At 31.1% G+C, this 19,004-nt stretch overlaps 2 protein-coding genes across 2 annotated transcripts; one reads left to right on the plus strand and one right to left on the minus strand.

The window, feature by feature from the left end:
* The first annotated feature begins 11,886 nt into the window (after nt 1–11,886).
* Nucleotides 11,887–15,276, plus strand: LOC135956228 (uncharacterized protein F54F2.9). The gene is made up of 5 exons (XM_065506642.1): nt 11,887–12,141; nt 12,212–12,631; nt 12,707–12,819; nt 12,900–13,107; nt 13,173–15,276. The coding sequence occupies exons 1-5, from the start codon at nt 12,001–12,003 to the stop codon at nt 13,851–13,853; spliced, it is 1,563 nt and encodes a 520-aa protein (XP_065362714.1). The 5' UTR covers nt 11,887–12,000; the 3' UTR covers nt 13,854–15,276.
* Nucleotides 15,150–18,699, minus strand: APC4 (anaphase-promoting complex subunit 4). The gene is made up of 9 exons (XM_065506643.1): nt 18,538–18,699; nt 18,008–18,124; nt 17,788–17,936; nt 17,350–17,726; nt 17,068–17,244; nt 16,635–16,797; nt 16,321–16,573; nt 15,488–16,254; nt 15,150–15,425 (listed from the first exon to the last, which is right to left on the minus strand). Exons 1-9 carry the CDS (start codon nt 18,647–18,649, stop codon nt 15,294–15,296), a joined length of 2,247 nt encoding a protein of 748 aa, XP_065362715.1. The 5' UTR covers nt 18,650–18,699; the 3' UTR covers nt 15,150–15,293.
* Between the last annotated feature and the right edge of the window lie 305 nt (nt 18,700–19,004).

Below are 19,004 nucleotides of genomic sequence, written 5' to 3' on the forward strand. Positions count from 1 at the left end.
TTTTGTTTGCATTCGCAACCATATGTTTTAAACGTATTTTTATGTTGATGTTGAAATATCATGTTCTCTATCTTCACTATGTCACTTTTAACACTCTCATGCTCTCTCGTTACAAGTTTTTAAAAGTAAACGAACGGAATCCCGTAACATCCAGTGATAATTTGTACAAATTATTACAAATTATCAAGTACGCGAACCTATGCGATTGCAAATAACTGCATGTTTTTGCTTTGCATTATCACATATTTCGATGTCCTGTGCATTTGATATCAGAGCGTAGAAAGTACATGCAGAAAGCTTATCAAATATTGAGTGCAAATAGAGATTTTTTTTACAATTAACATAAAAAAACCTTAGTGAAAAATAAGAAAATGATGAGGAGAAGTAGAACTTGGTACTTTTGTATATAAAGTTGGCCAAGGGCGACATCGTAAGCATAAAATTTTAAAAATTTAAAATGTCCGTCATCGAGGAATATATATTGTCGTGCACCTATCATTGAGGATGTCTTGAAGACATGGCCAACTGTGTAACTATAAAATTTATATATATATAGTAAATTCGGGTAATGTGGTATAGACGGGTAATGTGGTATAGCTGCTTTTCTCTAAAACTAAGAGCATAGGAGTAGCGGTACCAAGCTTAAGAGTTTTATGATCTCAGAAAATTAAGATTGGGTGAGTGTACTTCATTTTTGCAGGTCATGGAAATAGTCAGTTGTAAAAAATCAGCATTATCTTGTGGTAGACTTTTTTTGTCATCTGTTAAAAATTAATTTTTTTCTAATATCACGTGTTTTAAACTTCATTAATTTAATTTTAAAGTCAAATGGGAATATTTTGCTATTGAATAACACATGCAGAAATATTGCATATTTAGTGCATGTGTTTAATTTTATAATAATTTCAATAAACCACGTGGTCGGCTAATGTGGTATAGCTAAAGAATTTCAAGCAAATAATATGCTAAAGAAATGTGAAGTATGAAAATGCTTCATATGCGGAATATTTGAAGAACGCTATCTGAGCTATTAGAAAAAACAAATGGACATTTTTTTCGCATCAGTCATTCAATGTCTCCTACGAAGCGAAGAATGTATTGAGGACCTTCTGGTAAGCTTGGTCAGCCGCCAACTTTAACCGAATCTATTGAAGATGACAAATTAAAATACTATGTATCGGTTATGTGGTTTAGTATAAAATATTAAAAGAACATGGTATACCACATTAACCGCCAATTTTTTCAATGGCTTGTTTATGGGCTTTTTCTCTTTATCCCAAATTTCTCTAAAACTTGAACTTAAATGACATTTTTACTTTCATGGATGTAAACCTAACACTTGTAGTAGAACACCAGCTCAGAACTGTTCCAATCGAATTAAGATTTTAAAAATTATAGTCAAATAAAAAATAAATTTTTTTAACGGCAGTTTCAAAACTCCATTTTCAAATTTTTAAAAATTTTGTTAAACAAATTTCAGAATTTTTTGATTATCTCATTGGGATTTATTGAGAATATAATAAGGAATAAAAATATGAAAAAATTATGAAAATATCTCTTATAGTTTTTCCGTACCTACGATTTAAATTTTGAAATTTTCGAGAAAATTTCGCCATTTTTTGGCGAATGAGCTCTATTTTCTTACTGTTATGAATTTTAAGTAAAACCCATTCAGAATATTATAGTCCAAATAATTCTAAATATACTCTGAAAGGTTTACTAAAATTGGAATATGCTAAACCTTAAATCGTGAAGGTCAAATTTTTCAATATTTGGTATTTCTCTTGGAAAGATTGCGAAATGTTGTATATTTTTGCGCCGATTTTTATAAAAATATAACACAAAGCCTATTACATATTTAATTTAAAAATTAAATTTAACCCTTAATAGCACTTGGGGTTCAAATGGCCCAAAATTTCAAAAACCATAGAAAAAAATTATGATTTTAAAAAGTTTGGGTCATTTTAACCACAAGTGTCATTTAAAAAACATTTTAAAAAACTGACAGTTCTCATACAAAAAAATGTTAATTGGAGGTTTATCGTTACGAAAAACCATAACCAGATATTGAGAAAATGGGGGTTTATGTTATATTTTTCTTAAGTTTCATCAAAATCGGTCCAAAAATATTGTTACGTTTTAACCTTTTCAAAACGCTGGTTTTGAAAATAAATGCCGTTTAGTAGTTTAAAAAAAATTGTAACAACTCTTTATTTATTTAAAATGTACAACAACCACATAATTAAATAGCCACTCAATGTTTTTTTATACAGGTTTATAAATTCTCAGAATTACAGACACAATTTATAATGTACACGAATTTACTTGAAAAACACAACACACTTTAAGGCACTTAGATGATGTTTATTCGAAAAGCGTCTCTGATAAACTCACTAACGACTGCAACCTCTGCCACAATTTATAACACTGCATTACCATCTAGAAAGCTCTTTAACTGTCAAAGTTCGAATATTCTAGATCATACGCCATCTGTAGTGTACTTTCTACAATGTTCTTTAACTGATTATTCGAACTCGAATACAGCTTTGCCAACTTACAATCAAATCAACTGAAAGCTTTTATTTAACAATGCCCACAGATATGTTACAGTTTTACAGCACTGTTACTTGAAAGCATTATGCTACTTTTAAATCAGCCGTTAAAATCGTTATATTTGAATTCAAGTACAATTTCGTAACAATATATAACATTTCGCTATCTTCCATGAAAAATTCCAAATATTGAACAAATTTACCTTTGACCTTCACGATTTAAGGGTTAACGTTTTTCCGATTTTAGTAAAACTTCCAGGCTATATTTATAATTACCTGGGCTATAATATTCTGAATACCTTCATAACAGTAAGAAAATTCGGCTCATTCGCCAAAATAAATATGCCAAAAAAATTAGTTTTTCTCGAAAATCGCAAAATTTAAATCGCAGGTACGGATAAACTATAGGAGATTTTATCATACTATTCATATTTTTATTCACTATTATGTTCTCAATAAATCCCAATGTGATGATCAAAAAATTCTGAAATTTGTTTAACAAAATTTTTAAAAATTTGAAATTGGAGTTTTGAAACTGCCGTTAAAAAAAATATTTTTTATTATATCTGCGAATAGGTTAACTGTATCCAATGAAGATAAAAACTCATATACAAATAAATATGGATATATTTTAAGTAAAAATAAGCTTTTATTTTAATATTTCTCAAAATATGTTAATTTTGTTCCTACATTACTTGTTCTAGTTCTACTTGCCTGAGACACGTAATGGCCTGGCGATTTTTTAAAAAAAACTTGTAAATGCACCTCAAAACTAAATCGAAAGTCGGCATGGATTGCCCTTCTTAGAACAAGCTTGGTGGTATTTTAGGTCATTACGAAAGTTTTCAGCGGGTACCGTTTCAACATTTCAAACATTTAATTCTAAGGGAAACATATCGCACTCGTTCAACAATACAGTATTAACTCAAAATTTTTAAAATTTCACTTTTTGCAAGAAATCAACTAAAAACATCAATATCTATCTACTGTAAATTTCAAAGTATTGCGATCACTCTTTCATCTCGAAAACCACATTTGAGACCATTTTCGTGATAATTAGTGACTACATTTGTATCAACAAAAAGATATTATTTTGAGTTATACAAAAAATTAAATAGAAATACATCGTATATTTTCATAAAAAAAATAGTATTTTGAATTGAAGCTTTATTCAAGTTAAAAATAATCAAATTGTTTAATATAAAATTTGGTTGTATTTTGAGTTAATACTGTTTTGTTGATAAAATAATCAAAAAAAAAATTCGAGAAGTATCAGAAAAATGGTAGGTATAACTCAAAATTATGATTATTTTTCAATAATTGCAAACATTTTAAAGAAAAACAATGTAACAATATTTTCAAATGCAATTTGCTTACTATGATGTACATATTCGGATTTTCAAATTCTCTTAAAATGTAACCACAAACAGTTTTTTCCCTCTACTGAAAATTTTAAAATTTTGGTTTAATACAGTATTGTTGAACGAGTGCGATATATTATTTAAATAAAGAAAATTTTAAACGAATTTGTATTTTTATTCCCTTGGTGCTAGTTTTGAGATATCATATTTTTTTCTTCATTATAAAATGGCGATATCTTTTAATTATCTTTCGGAATATTATTTGAAGATATATTCTATTTTTCACCTAGATGATTAGCAATATCAACATCCGCAATACGGATATAATGAGTTGCAACAATAAATTGTTTCTTCCAACCAATACGATTTCGAATCATTTTCGTATTACTTTGCTTGTAGGGATATAGGATACTTATACATACATACATATGTATATATTTACTTGTTGTTGTTTTTTTTTTTTTTTGTTATTGTTACAAATTTCTCTTGTTTACATATAAATTATATACTACATACACATTCATACAAATGTGTACTTAAGTGTGTCTGTATGTATGTGAGTAGTATAAACGTGCATATAAGCAATTTTTTTTTTTGTAATTAATTGCGTTTTTTGTAAGGAATGAACTGCTGCTGATGATGTTATAATTTACTGCGAGTATTCAATGGTTAATAAGTTTTCAATTATTTTATAACCCTTTTCTTTTTCTCTCACTCTCCCTTCTGCTTTCTTGTAGTGTTTGTTATTTTATTTTATTTATCACACAGGCACACACGCACTAAGTCAGTTGTGTATAGGAAGTATATAGACGCCCAATAGTATGCAAAACTTATTTTATTTATTTCTTTTTTTTAATAACATTGAAACATTACAAACACTTGTTTCCTTTTATTCTAGGTACATATTATGTAAATAATTTATTATTACGTTCTTTTAAAACATCACAAAGTTTTAGTGTTCATATTATTTATTATACATATATGTATATTATTTAACAGCAATTAATGTTTATTCAACATTTGGGAAAAAATTCGTAAGTTCTTTTTTTCTTTTCTTAACACAACATGTCATCATCTTTATTAGCAACATAAAACATTCTCAAACAGGGCATTGCCATCTCTTTGAATTATATATATGTTCTTGAAATTTCACATTTTTAATTTTAATGATTTATTTACTTAATAGACTATTATATTAAAATGTATTTAATTTCTTGAGTTTAAGGAAAATTTATTTAGGTCTTTCTTTCGCGTATTCATGTGAAATGACTAAAGCTCATTTTGTTTCTTTGCTACCACCTCCTTCGTATGTAATCATCAACCCCAAAACGGTCGAAACATGGTATTGCCATAACAATATTTCTATTTTTCCATCAATTCAAATTATACAGAGTTTAATAAAAATAATATTTAGAACACGTTTTTTTCAAATTACGAAGTTTGAAAAATAAAATCTAATATTTATCTACATATTAATATGTACATACAATTCAATACATATTTATTACATTGGCAAGTTTATAGAAAAATTTCATGGCAGAATCAAAAAGGTACAATTATTAGGGAGAGTTGTCAATATTTACCCCTACAACGTCAAATAAAGCATTTACTCTCATCACTTTTTATTTTGTTTTCGCGATGTTTTGCACGTTATATTACAACCAATACAGTAATGCCTCGGTTTACGTCGTCTCGATTAACGTTGTTTTCATTAACGTCGTCAAAAATTTTGTTCCCTTCAACTTCGATTTGCGTCGACGTTCGATTTACGTCGCCTCTATTTTTTATAAACAAAAACAGGGGAATACCCGCATTAAAAATTTTAAAAATTGGTATGCAGCAATTTAAAATAGAAATAAAGGCCCATAATCATAGTCAAACACTAAAGTCGGGGGAATACCCGCATTAAAAATTTTAAAAATTGGTATGCAGCAATTTAAAATAGAAATAAAGGCCCATAATCATAGTCAAACACTAAAGTCGGTTCTTTTTAAAAACAACTTTAAATTAAAAACCCGCTTTATATTATTTCCCAACTATAGTCAAAATTAAAGTATGTTTTAAATTGAACCGACTTTAACTGGGTGCCACCTCAAATGTAGAGAATGTTTTCATACAATATACAACAAAATACAGACAAATGGCACCGCTAAACAGCTGACATAGAAAATTAAAACAAAAACCAAAAAAGGTAAACAATAAAAGTAACCGGGACAACTAAAGCAAAAAAGTTTTTTGTGGTGGAAAAATGGAAAAGATAAGATTAATATCATATTTAGAATATTTTGGTACTAATTTTATTGATAACTTTTCAATAATTGCAATCTCTGCCAAATTTTTGTAACTTAATTTTTTTACTTTTTGCAGAATGTTTTACATGGCGAAGAACAGCTGATGCTGTTGTTACATGAGTTAATAAGAGCTTCAGCTTGTTTTATATTTACAGTCGACTTTAACGTCAAAAATATACTTTAACTTGTCTATGGTAGACCTAAAGTCCACTCTTAAGTAAAGACGACTTTATTTCTATTAAAATATACTTTATTTCTGACTATGATTATGGGCCTTTGATTTAATAATAAAAGTATTAAAGTGTAATATTAAAGTACATATTAATTATGAATTCAAAAGATAAAACTAATGAAATTCTTAAAAAGCGAAATGCAATTTCTTTAAAAACTAAATTATAAGGCGTAACGACATGTCGTCGACTGTCGCGACAGTGGAGAAGAATCGTCTATCGCTATTTTATTGTGGATTAAAGATTTGAGCGAAAAATATATTTCTGAATTAAGGAATTAACATATAATTCTGTACAAGATGAAGATAAGGCTGATTTTAGTTTCGCAGCCAGTAGAACAAATTTAAAAAAGAGCACAAAAGTTGTCGGAGAATCACCAAGTGCAGACAACGGAACAGCTCAAAGTTTTCCAAAAAAGTCGAAGTACATATACATATAATTGGAGATACACTTGGGTAACTTCTAATTATGTTTGTCCAGCAATAATAAAAATAGTGTGAAAAAAAGTTTGTCACATAAAGCACTATTAATTGACAATGCTCCTGGTCACATTAAAAATTTAAATAACATGAGCGATAATATCAAAGTCGTATTTCTACCTTCAAATACTACTTTGATCATTCAACCAATGGACTAAGGTGTCATTGCTGCTTTCAAAAACTATTATTTAAGCCGAAGTGTTAACAATCTAATTGATGAATTAGACAAAAAATCGAATGAAAATAACGATGTTATAAAGAATTTTTGGAAGAAATATGATATCATTCAAGTAGTGGACAATATAAAACAAATGTGGGTCGACTATACAAAATGCGTGAAATATTATCTGGCCTGAATGTGCCGCTGAAATCGAAAACGATGAAAATTTTAATGATATAAATGAGGGGATTGTGAATTTTTCTGAAGTTTTAAGTTACACTCTGAGTTATTTACACGCATAAACCAGTCAAATCAGCAAAAAAAACATTACAACAATTCGATTAACGTCGTTTCGATTTACGTCGCCTTTTTACGGAACCAATTACGACGTTAATCGAGGCATTACTGTACATATTTATTTGGAACAATTTGAAACAAATTTCAGAATTTTTTGATCATCACATTGGGATTTATTTAGAACATAATAGGGAAAAAAAGTATGATACTTCCTACAGTTTTTCCGTACCTGCGATTTAAATTTGGCGATTTTCGAGAAAAACTAATTTTTTGGCCATATTTTGGCGAATGAGCCGAATTTCCTTACTGTTATGATTTTTAAGTAAAAGCTATTCAGAATATTATAGTCCAGGTAATTTTAAAAATAGTCTGAAAGTTTTACTAAAATCGGAAAACTTTAACCCTTAAATTATGAAGGTCAAATGCCATTTTTTTCAATATTTGGAATTTCTCATGGAAAGATAGCGAAATGTTATATATTTTTGGGCCAATTTTGATGACACTTAAGAAAAATATAACAAAAAGACTAGTATTTACAAAAACAGCAGACAAATTAAAATTAACCCTTAATAGCACTTTGGGTTCAAATGACCCCAAACTTCTAAAACCATAAAGAAGTTGTCAATTTCAATAGTGCTGATCAAAAATTGCTTTATCAATAAAGGCTTTTCTCAAAAGAATTTTCTGTTTTTAAAAAATTAGAAATATTCACTTATGATTTCGGTGAAGTTGTTGTTCTAACAACTAAAGCTATATAATGCGGGGGTTCTGCATCGAAGTCTAGGCTACTTCTACTCGATTTGTCCATAAATCCATTGGACGAGGTGAAGTAGGTTTGGCTGGGCAGTTGAATATATGGACGGCATGGTCTATGCGGGATTAGCAGGCATTAAACATATTACTCCATTCCGACGTATACAAGTTCCGATTCAATGGATCTTGCACATATCATATTGTTACGTTTTAACCTTTTCAAAACGTTAGTTTATTTCCTTTAAATAAACCGGATACTTTTGATTGCAAATAAAAGCCGTTTAGTAGTTTGAAAATTGTAACAACTCTTTATTTATTTAAAATGTACAACAACAGAATTAAATAGTCACTCAATGTTTTTTTTATACACGTTTATAAATTCTCAGAAATTTTATAATGTATATGAATTCACTTGAAAAATACAGCACACTTTAAGGCACTCAGTTGATGTTTATTCAAATAGCGTTTATCAAAAATTGGCCGCAATGCACCAATTATTGGTCTATTTTATACGTCAATCGTGTGATTTCACAACTTATTGGCTCATATGTCAAACCACAACTATATTGTGCTTATTTGGCCCAATCAAATGCAACCCTGGTACGGCAATCATGTGAATGCTTGAGAGGCAACATGCACCAATAAAAAAGTTAAAAATACACCAATATTTATTGTGTTCTAGTGCGGCAATCAAAGAAGACAATTAGCGCCAATATTAATTTTTGTAAATGAAATATTGTTTTTGTGAGCCACTCTCTGACCCACATACATCTTTTAACATTTCTTTATTAATTTTTTTATATGATAATTAAGGCCGACGCAATTTTCTTTTTTTATTTAACAAATATTTTTTTCAAAAATAGATTGTTTTTACATTTATGTAAACAAAACAAAATTTAAAATCTAGCACAACAGCTGTTTTTCTGAGTTGCCGTAAACTAGAACAATCGTGTGACTGAAATGCGACAATTATTGCCACTAAATCGCTTTGCGCCAATTTACGACAATCAAATTTATATAAAATGAAGCAATCATGTGACTGCAGAGAATTTGATTGGTACAATTTCTTTATTGGGCCCCAATTCAGCACAATAAAAATTGTATTAAATTGGTTCATTGCGGCAATCGTGTGATCCTACCTTAACGACTGCAACCTCTGCCACTATTTATAACACTGCCATCTGCACTCTAGATTTTTCTTTAACTGTCAAAATTCGAATATTCTAGATCTTACTAATACAAACGCCATCTTTGGTGTACTTTCTACAATGTTCTTTAACTGAATATTCGAATTCGAATACAGCGTTGCCAACTTAGGATCAAATCAACTGAAAGCTTTTATTTAATAATGCCCACAGATATGTTACAGTTTGCTATTACAGCACTGTTATTTGAATGCATTATGCTACTTTTAAATCAGCCCTTAAAATCGTTATATTTGAATTCAAGCATAATTTCGTAACAATATGTTCTCCTCGTATACTCGATGACATCTAAGAAGGAACTATTTTGTTAACATGACGTTGTGTTCCATTACTGGGAAAACCTTCGTTCCTAGTACAGGTGGTGTTCCAAGGTTATCTGCACGCAGACTGTGATAGTCCTTAATGTAGTTTTGAATAATTTTCCGCAGTATATTACTCAACGAAGGATACTACTCTAGAGCAGCGTAATTGACCACTAACCGACCAATCGTCTTATACTCCAATCATCTTGGACTCCATCGGATACGGCGCCAAGAATGAGCTTTACCTCCTTCGTCCATGTGGTCAAGTGTGTTGCCTAAGACTTCGTTGCTGATAGTACGCGCAGTGAAGTAGTATATTTCTCCGAGATAAACATTCACCAACTCTACGAACGAGTGACGGCCACTTGGGCATTGTAGACTGCAAGACATCCTGGATCAATGCTATTTTTGGATTCAAGAAATTAAACTGGAATACTTTTGGAACCTGTCCATTCATTCTTCAAACGAGTACTGTATCGCATTTCTATAACTTATCTCACAAGTTTTCGAATAGAAACAAATTTTAAAACAGTCATTCAAACTGAACACATTTAAAGTACAGACAAAGTAAACGACAAATACAAATATTTCGAATGACAAATTTTGACATAGAAGTTCGATGACCGCAATTTTAATTTACTCGATCCTGGTAGTGTAGATTTGAAACTCAGACCGTATGGATAGAGACATCCCTTTAATAATTTAAAAAGTCTTGTATTTAACGAGTAGTTTATAAATATTGAATGACAAATTTTTTCACATACATATAATACAGATACGAGGTAATGGTAATGATAATCCATCAGATCATATGACCTTTGAAGGCTTAGCTTCGTTGCTGAATTATTTTCGCAGTCGGCCGAACTGTAGACCAAGACTTGCCAACTCCTGAACAAAAGTTAAAGTTCTTCAAATGTTTCAGCCATTTGTTTTGCTAGTCCTCATTTACCAATCTGTTGTTATGGAAGATACTTGGGTCGTCAGAGTTTGTACAACGATTGTCATCACGCTGGTAAGTGTGGCCGCACAACGGATATTAAACCAGCGAGAAGAAGCGAACAGCTGCTACGGTACTTCCTCTCTTCTTCGTGTACATTGGAGTGGATCGGGGCATCATCATTTTATTCGACAATCTGTTCCGTCGTAACGGTAAGCTGTGGGACAGTTGGCAACTTTCTGACTGCAAAACCTTGAACCTAAAGATATTGGTATGTAGTCATCAAGTCTTGGTAAAGAGGTCTATACTGCACGTTTTGTGTATGATATGCTACTGTCCATGCTGGAATTACTCGTAAAACTTAGTCAACTGGACCGCAGCGACAACGATAACGCCGATAATTTACGTTGCTATGTCCACAACAATTCTTTAATTGAAAGAATTTTTGTCAAACCGCATACACTGCGGAACAGTAAAATGAGGAGCAGCATTGCAGGAAGAAGCAGCTTCGAAATTCAAAATTTCCCGATTGTTGTTCTCTTCTTAGATCCATAATTATTATTCAAAATAATAATAAGAAAAGTCTTAAATTCTCTAATTTATAATTTTATCAAATACTTTATCCAACAGGCTTAGAATGCGAAGGGATTGGGATTACTTTAAAAAAAGTAATCGGACATATTCTAAAGGATAATGCTATTAATGTCATCTAACTGGCATTTTTTTTATAAAAATATATACAATTTAACTGCAAAGTGTTACATTTTTGTGGACGTCTTGATAAAACGTTGACATAACTACATACACAAATTTGTTCATCTGTATGCGCAAATCTTATCGATATTCATAATTTTCTTTGTATTTTGTTTTTTTTTAATGAATATGAAAAAAAATTTTTGACAACCTTGCCACAAAGTATATTTGTCTCTTTCGCTCGAAACAATCTCAACTGGTTTGGTTTTGTGCTTATTTATATATGTAGTTGTTTGTTTTAACGCACTGTCTGTATTAAACCGCAAATTTGTTTTCTCTTTATATCGAAACAATTTCAAAAAAAGCTGATTTTAGTGTTTTTGAACTGTCAAATTTGACACCTCTGTATACTTTGTGACCTTGTTTGAAAACAAGATTCAAATTCATGTGGGAATATGAAATTATTCACTGATTGAACACGGGGATAATTAAATCAGTTGCATGGTTGTAAAAAGAGTTTTGTAAAGAGTTTTTGACAACATTAATCGTACGATTGAGAAACGAGATACTCACAGTGTTGGCAATATTGGTAATCAGCTGTTGAAGTTTGATTATCTGTTCGTTTCGTTGACGTTGTCAAATCTGAAATGCAATAGCACTTTAGACCATTTACTTCCAAGGCAAGATTTTAACGTGCATTTTGATTAATGATTTACTAAAAATTGCAAGAAAATCTTAAAATGAAATTACTTTTGATTTTCTTTGTCGCCTATAATCTGTCCTCCGCCGTTGTGCATGGATGGGATACAGAGGAGTTAGAAATTTTCGATTTGGTAGAAGAAATCAATAAAAACTTTTACGAATTTATGGGAATATCACAAGTAAGTAAATATATACATATACATTTAATTGTCTTAATTTTACAAACACTTTTTTTTCAAAATTTTTAAGAACGCCACCAATAATGAAATCAAAAGGGCGTTTCGTGGTTTATCCATACAATTGCATCCGGACAAAAATCCATCAGAAGACGCCAATATTCAATTTCGAAACTTGGTATCAATTTACGAAGTACTAAAGGATACGTCAAAGCGGGAAAAATATGATAAGGTATTGCGAGATGGCATGCCAAATTGGAAATCGGCTTTGTACTATTACCGCCGTATGCGTAAGATTGGTTTATACGAGGGAGCCGGCATTTTATTCTTGATTATTACCGTTGGCCAGTATCTGTTTGCTTGGGCGGCGTATTTGGAGAAAAAGTATACGGCTGAACAAGTTTTTGGTTCAAAATTAAAAAAGTTACAAAAGAAAAATAAAAATATTGATATGGAGACGATTCTAAACGAAATTCCATCGCCTTCATTAATGGTAAAATGTATACGTACGATTTTTTCATTCATAATAATTAACAGGCTTGAAACTTTCTCAATATTGTTTATATAGAATACATTGCCCATACAAATACCACTGTTCATTTGGAATCTACCATCAACAATTAAGGAAGGCTTCAATAAAGCTAATGAGTTAAAAGAAATGGCACTGGAGAAGCGTAGGCAGTAAGTAGATAATTTCTAGTGTTTAATCTTGAAAATTTTAATCAAATCATTTATATATTAATATAATTTTAATATTGTAGAGAATTGGAAGAAGTAAAACGTCAAGAAGAATTGGAAAAGGAATACGAAGAGCAGGTAAGATTGCGTAAAGAAAAAAAAGAAAACTTACGCAAACGAAAACAGAATACAAAAGCGCCTGAAAAAACTGAGGAAGAATTGAAAGGATACTCGAAAATACAGGCCCGTGAAATAACGGAAGATGACGCTATAAAACCTGTAACGCAAAAGGTAAATTAATCATTTCATAAAAATGTTCGTTACGTTTTGTTGTAAAATAAATATTTCTCTTCCAGACCTCGTTAAGCGGTGGCTTTTGGACGGACGAAGATTTGCTTGAACTTATACGTTTAGTTAAAAAATATCCAGCTGGCTTAGGCAATCGTTGGGTATCAATTGCTGAAAACATGAATCGTACGGTACACGAAGTTACATTTATGGCGGCAAAAATGAAAGAAAATGGTTTTCGTATACCCGGCCAAACGGACAGTGTCGCCGAAAATATCGTACAGGAAACTCAAGATATTGTAAAGAAAGAAAAAGCTAAGAAGGAAAAGAACATCGTTATACCAGAAACGAACTGGAGTCAGGAACAACAAAAAGCTCTTGAAGCAGCTATTGTTAAATATAGAAAAACTGCAGGCAGTGACAGGTGGCAAAAGATTGCGAACTGTGTTCCTGATAAATCAAAAGAGGAGTGTTTGATTCGGTACAAATATCTCTGTGAACTGGTCAAATCTCAGAAAAAATCCGAAGATTCCGAAGCGAATTCAGAACAGCCTATAAATGTCAAAACTGCCCAAGACACAGAACAGGATATAGAGACTGTTCGAACTCAAGAGTGTATGCCTGTGACGGCTGAAGATTTGGCAGATGATTTATCGGAAAAAGGTGGAAAGAAACGCAACAAACGCAAAGAAAGAAGAAGGAGACGAGACTTCTCTACAGACGAAGATTCTGATGATGCATACACGTAGGATGTTAATTAAATGTGTAACTAAACTAAATTTGCGTGCTAATTAAGACAAGGGATATTATCATAAAATGTTTTAATATACATACATATGTATCATTCATTCCATGAAAGATTTATACAAAATATAATTTTTTTGACCTAATTAGGATAATGTTAGGATTTATTTATATTTGGCACAATTATTCCATTGAGCCATTTTCATTCACGATTTTAATTTTTGAAAAATCTACAGTGTGTGTTACTTAAGGTATTTCTTCTGTATTGTGCTGAGCCAGTGCTAAAAACCCAACAAACAAGTCTTGTAAATATTCCAGACCTAACCGCATTTTTTCAATGTCTGGTTATTTTCTATCGTGACGATATACTGACAGTTCTCATACAAAAATATATACGAATAACGATAACCATAGATTGAGAAAATGGGGCCTAAAGTAGCAATCATTCTTCGTAGTAGCTGAATCATTGTTCGCAACTTATTTGCAATAGTAGAAATATTCAATAATTTTTTCATACGAAGCAATATATTTCAAACTTTCTATTTTTCTTTTGTCTTTTTATAAGTTGCATGCTGTAAGAAATATTGTTTGTGTGACATTCTGTCCAATAGTCCTAGGCAAGCAGAAATTTGTGGACAACCACAATTTTCTTCCGTTCTATGTATTCTGTGGCAGCAGTTTCATATATTTTAAATGTATCAATTTTGATAAATTTGCAAGCTTTGCAATTTAGTTTACTACGAAGCGTGAATTCCCCTCTGGGAATTCGTTTACGTTTACGTCGAAGAAAAACGTTCTGAATTTCGTGATAACATAACACTGATAAATAAAAAAGAAATGGATGCAAAACCTAAAATTAATATAATTTTGGATCACCTAACCAAAATATTATTGTTTCTATAATTTGAAAATAAATTTTAGTTTGGCTTAGGTTCATTTATTGTAATTACTCTGTAATAATTCAATGAATTACTGAATTTTAGACAATTTATAGACAACACAAATAATGCATGCAACTCCGTGAAAAGACAGAAAAATAATAATTTTGCAATATTACTAAAAAAGCTTTTGTTAAAAACGCTTTTTGTAGCCGAAAATTATGCAATTTAAATTAAAAATTAAAAAAAAAAACTTTTTTTCCGAAATGTCTTCCTTCCCATTGTTAAACCAAGTGAAAAATTAATTCCTAAAGTTGCACACTTTGTCGATTATTTTAATTGAAATTAAAGAACTAAAAATAGCAAAATGCATATGTTAGCATTTGTGGACGATGTTTCATGGAATCAATGATACAATTCATATTTCATAATATCGACCAAACATTTTAAGCAGCATTTTTCTTTTATTTATTTTTATATTTTATTAACTCGGATTAACGCCATTTAATTTTCTTTGTAAACGACTAAAATAAATTAGATTGTAATTACATATGTAATTTGTTTGTATTACGAAACTGCGGATTCTTTACTTATGTCCAGCATTGAATTTTGAGAAATTTCCGTTTCATCTTCATCATCTTCAATTTCCATTTCAAAAATTATCATTTTCTTGCGCTTCTCAGAGAGTATAGAAGCCACCTGAGAAAGAACGTTCAGTCAATATCCTTGAAAAGTGCTTATAGGTAGGAATAACGACTTACCTTTCTACATCCGGATACAGCCAGATTTGTGCAAACGCTATCGATTGCCTTAAAGCTGGTAATATCTATTATATCGAAAATACTGTGACCAACTGCTGAATCATTCAAATTTAAATTTTGGGGCAGAGCGTGTAGGGAGCATTTGCCATTTATTTGATCCAAAGGAAATTGTATGAAATAACTTTGTTGTTTCATCGTTTCACTTTCTTTGCCCAGGAGCAGTGATATGACCTCGTCGTTATAAAATTGCAAGTCGATAAATCTTAAATTATCCAAACCATTGTTTAGGTCTTTGGTGAATGGGCCAGGGTTTGTTTGCAATCGAAAGCATTTCAATTGCTTAAAATTATCATCAAATTCCAGAACTAAACAATCCTGCCAACCAACAGTAACCAACATTAGATCCCTTTTTTTTGATTCACTTACAAAATACGATGTTCTAATAAAATCGAAATTACATTCAGAGTTCTCATTGAAAGAACAACATACGAAACTGGCATCAAGCTCAAACCCGAGACTTATGCTTTCGTTTGGTTTTTGGAACACACTATCAATGGCTACAAACATTTTGTCCCGTTGCTGCGTAAGAGATAAGCGTTTTTCATGTGGGTAAAGTAATGGTGAATTGCGGAGACAATCGTTTTCTTCCAGAAGTTTATGCCACAGATGATGCATATCGGTTTTAACTACTTGCTGTAGAGGCTTATCCTCCAAATACTGGCCAACTTTTTCCAAATTAAATTTTCTCTTTATAACTGTGCCATCCTCTAAAATGTGAATATTTGTTAAATTAAAATGTGGAAATCTTTTATTTAATTTTCGCAGCCGCCTACCGTTCTCGATAACACTATCCTCAAAGCTGTTTAAGTATTCCGCTAAATATATAGTGTCCTCCATAGTCAATTGCGCCATATCCTCAGTAACGTCCTGTTGGTGTAGACGTACTATGACAACGCAAAGCCAACAGAAAAACAATTTCATATCATTAACTGATTGATCGATCACTTGTTGTAGTTCTAATATTTTCATTAAAAATGCCCCGCACTCGCGTAATGCTGCCTCAGTAGATTCACAAACAATAAGAGGCTGTTGGAAAATGGAAATATTTTAAATAACTCTAAACGTTTTTGTTAACTGTAGCATGTACTTCATAATAATAACTGGTTCTAGCCAGACCCTTGATGGTGTTAAGAAAATAAAACATGTTTATTGTTGCCATCTGCAGTGGTTTCGCTACCAGGCTCTGTATGGTGGAGTAGCTTAGATCTACAGAGTTCTGAAGCTTTTTAACTCCTTTTTCTGTAAGATCCCTAATAAAACAAAAATATTTAATTAATATTAAATAAAAATCTTTAAAAAATTAAAATAAAAACATTCATTCAGACATGAGCTATAATATTGTATGTACATTAGGCAAGATCATCGATATCATGGGTTTCACAAGGCTGCGCCCATAGATGATATTCTAGGTAAGGTAAACTTGATCAGACATTACCATCAAATCGTTTCTTTGGAACAAATATGAGAAACTTCTGAAATACTTCAAAAGGCGATTTTTTATCCATTATTACTTGACTTACTGCATTAAAAATTCTTCTATTTCATGGGTGGCATAACCAAAAACCAACAATTCCATAAAATCAGCAGACAATGATCCCTCCGTTTGTTTATTTGCATAACTTGTCAGCTTATTATCCATTTCGAGCAAAACCGTTTCCCAAGCTTCCAACATACATTGTATGGTGTTATTAATGTAACTTGAAAAGAAATGATATATAAATGTATTCATATTTAAATCCAAATAGTAGTAGTAGAAGCTTATTGATATGTTTACATTTGTTTTTTTTAAATTATCTTCTTACTTTTTCGTTTCCAAAATATTTGCACAGTGCTGCGCTAAATGCATCATTGGTGAAATATATTCTTTCAATACGGAATTATGAAAATGAAGAATTTTTAATTGATTTCCATCCCTTAGCAGGGCATACATTGCATTGAAATCGCCACTTAAACGAACATCATGAACTTCCAATTCATCCGGATGCGAAACATGTTGAGACATATCGATGGACCCTGACTTTAAGGCTCCCAGCAATAATAAATGAACTTTGCCACATTTCAATATTACGACCAGAAAACATGGAGAACCCTTAGCAAATGATTTATGCTCCTGAGTTTTCGATGAAACCCCTAAACTGTTCAGTTGTGGCAATGGCGGCAAAAAGAAATCATAGGTCAACTATAAAAAATACAAAAGCAAACTGAAAAAATAAACTTAAATTGGATATCAGCCCACTAACCTCTGTTTTATTTCGATACAACTGTCGGTAGTCCGGTGCAATTATTGCTTTGCTAAAGTACACCCTTTTTATGTCATCGTCGTACTTTAAATTTGAAATAGACTCTTCACGTTCCACATCTAATAAAGAAACCTGACCATTGCTATAACCTTTTTATTGCAATAATAGTTATTAATATATTAATTAATTGTTGAGTTATATATCCAACTTGTGTACCTACCCACAGCAATTATGGTCTCATCGTATTGCCAACTTAAACCTCTCACCTTAACATCCTCTCCAGGTGATGGAAATGTTACAATTTTTTGCCAATTTAATCGTTGAATTACTATCTCGCCTGTTCTGCAAAATTTTTTAAAAATATATTTCTCATTTCTGGTAGAAAAAAAGTACGCAAATGCTTTGTGAAGAAATAAATATTTTCACAATAATCCTGCAATCAATTGTATGATAACTTTTGGAAACAAAGAATAACTTTTATGAACAATAACCACAATTGAACAGAAAAGGTAATCAAGGTAATATTTTCCATCTTTTATCGCTTACTCTTTTTTGGTTAGAACTTATTCAGGCTGAAGACAAACTATAAATTGAAAAATTATTATTGTCCAAAAGATTGCCCTATTAAAGGATCAACATATTTGAGATCGAATAATTATTTTAGGATTTTTTTTCATTTGGTTGGAGTGTTTTGCATCGAATTATAATTTTTTTACATTTCGATATACAATGTATGGATTTACCACTTGCCTTTTTCAGTTCCATAAGCTACTAGGTCCATCTTGTTACTCCATTCCATTATTTCTATCACGCAACTCATGTGTCGTGCTCCAATTTGTTTCATGGACATTGACTGTGCCATATTTAGTATTTTCTATTTATTGGTCTAAAACAAATTTAAAAGCCAAGCAGTTTTTGTTCGAACAATCGACTTATAGAAACAAAAAGTAAATAAACAAACATTTTTGACATTTTGTAGACATTTAAAAAGTTGTGTTTAGTTTGTACATTTAATGTTATCAGTTTACGGTGAATAATTTGCTGGTGGCAACACCGCGGCTGACATCATCCAAATTTTTTTTTATATGAAATTTTTACAACTTAGATTTGGGGGGTCTATCAGCCAAAGATTCCCATAAGAATTACACAGGCATTAGAATGTGAGCGGCTGACTTCAGCCGGAGCAGGAGTATAAAGATGCCAGATTAATAGCATTT

This window comes from Calliphora vicina, chromosome 4 (assembly GCF_958450345.1).
Source record: "Calliphora vicina chromosome 4, idCalVici1.1, whole genome shotgun sequence".
In the NCBI taxonomy this organism is placed as follows: domain Eukaryota; kingdom Metazoa; phylum Arthropoda; class Insecta; order Diptera; family Calliphoridae; genus Calliphora; species Calliphora vicina.

Bases quoted from the DNA above. Each gene is read 5' to 3' on its own strand.
- LOC135956228 (XM_065506642.1), top strand. From the start codon at position 12,001: ATGAAATTACTTTTGATTTTCTTTGTCGCCTATAATCTGTCCTCCGCC. The intron at 12,632-12,706 runs GTAAAATGTATA...TTGTTTATATAG, and splicing joins TTCCATCGCCTTCATTAATG to AATACATTGCCCATACAAAT. The intron at 12,820-12,899 runs GTAAGTAGATAA...TTAATATTGTAG, and splicing joins GCACTGGAGAAGCGTAGGCA to AGAATTGGAAGAAGTAAAAC.
- APC4 (XM_065506643.1), bottom strand. From the start codon at position 18,649: ATGGCACAGTCAATGTCCATGAAACAAATTGGAGCACGACACATGAGT. The intron at 17,245-17,349 runs GTAAGAAGATAA...TTTCTTTTCAAG, and splicing joins AATATTTTGGAAACGAAAAA to TTACATTAATAACACCATAC. The intron at 16,574-16,634 runs GTACATGCTACA...ATTTTCCAACAG, and splicing joins GAACCAGTTATTATTATGAA to CCTCTTATTGTTTGTGAATC.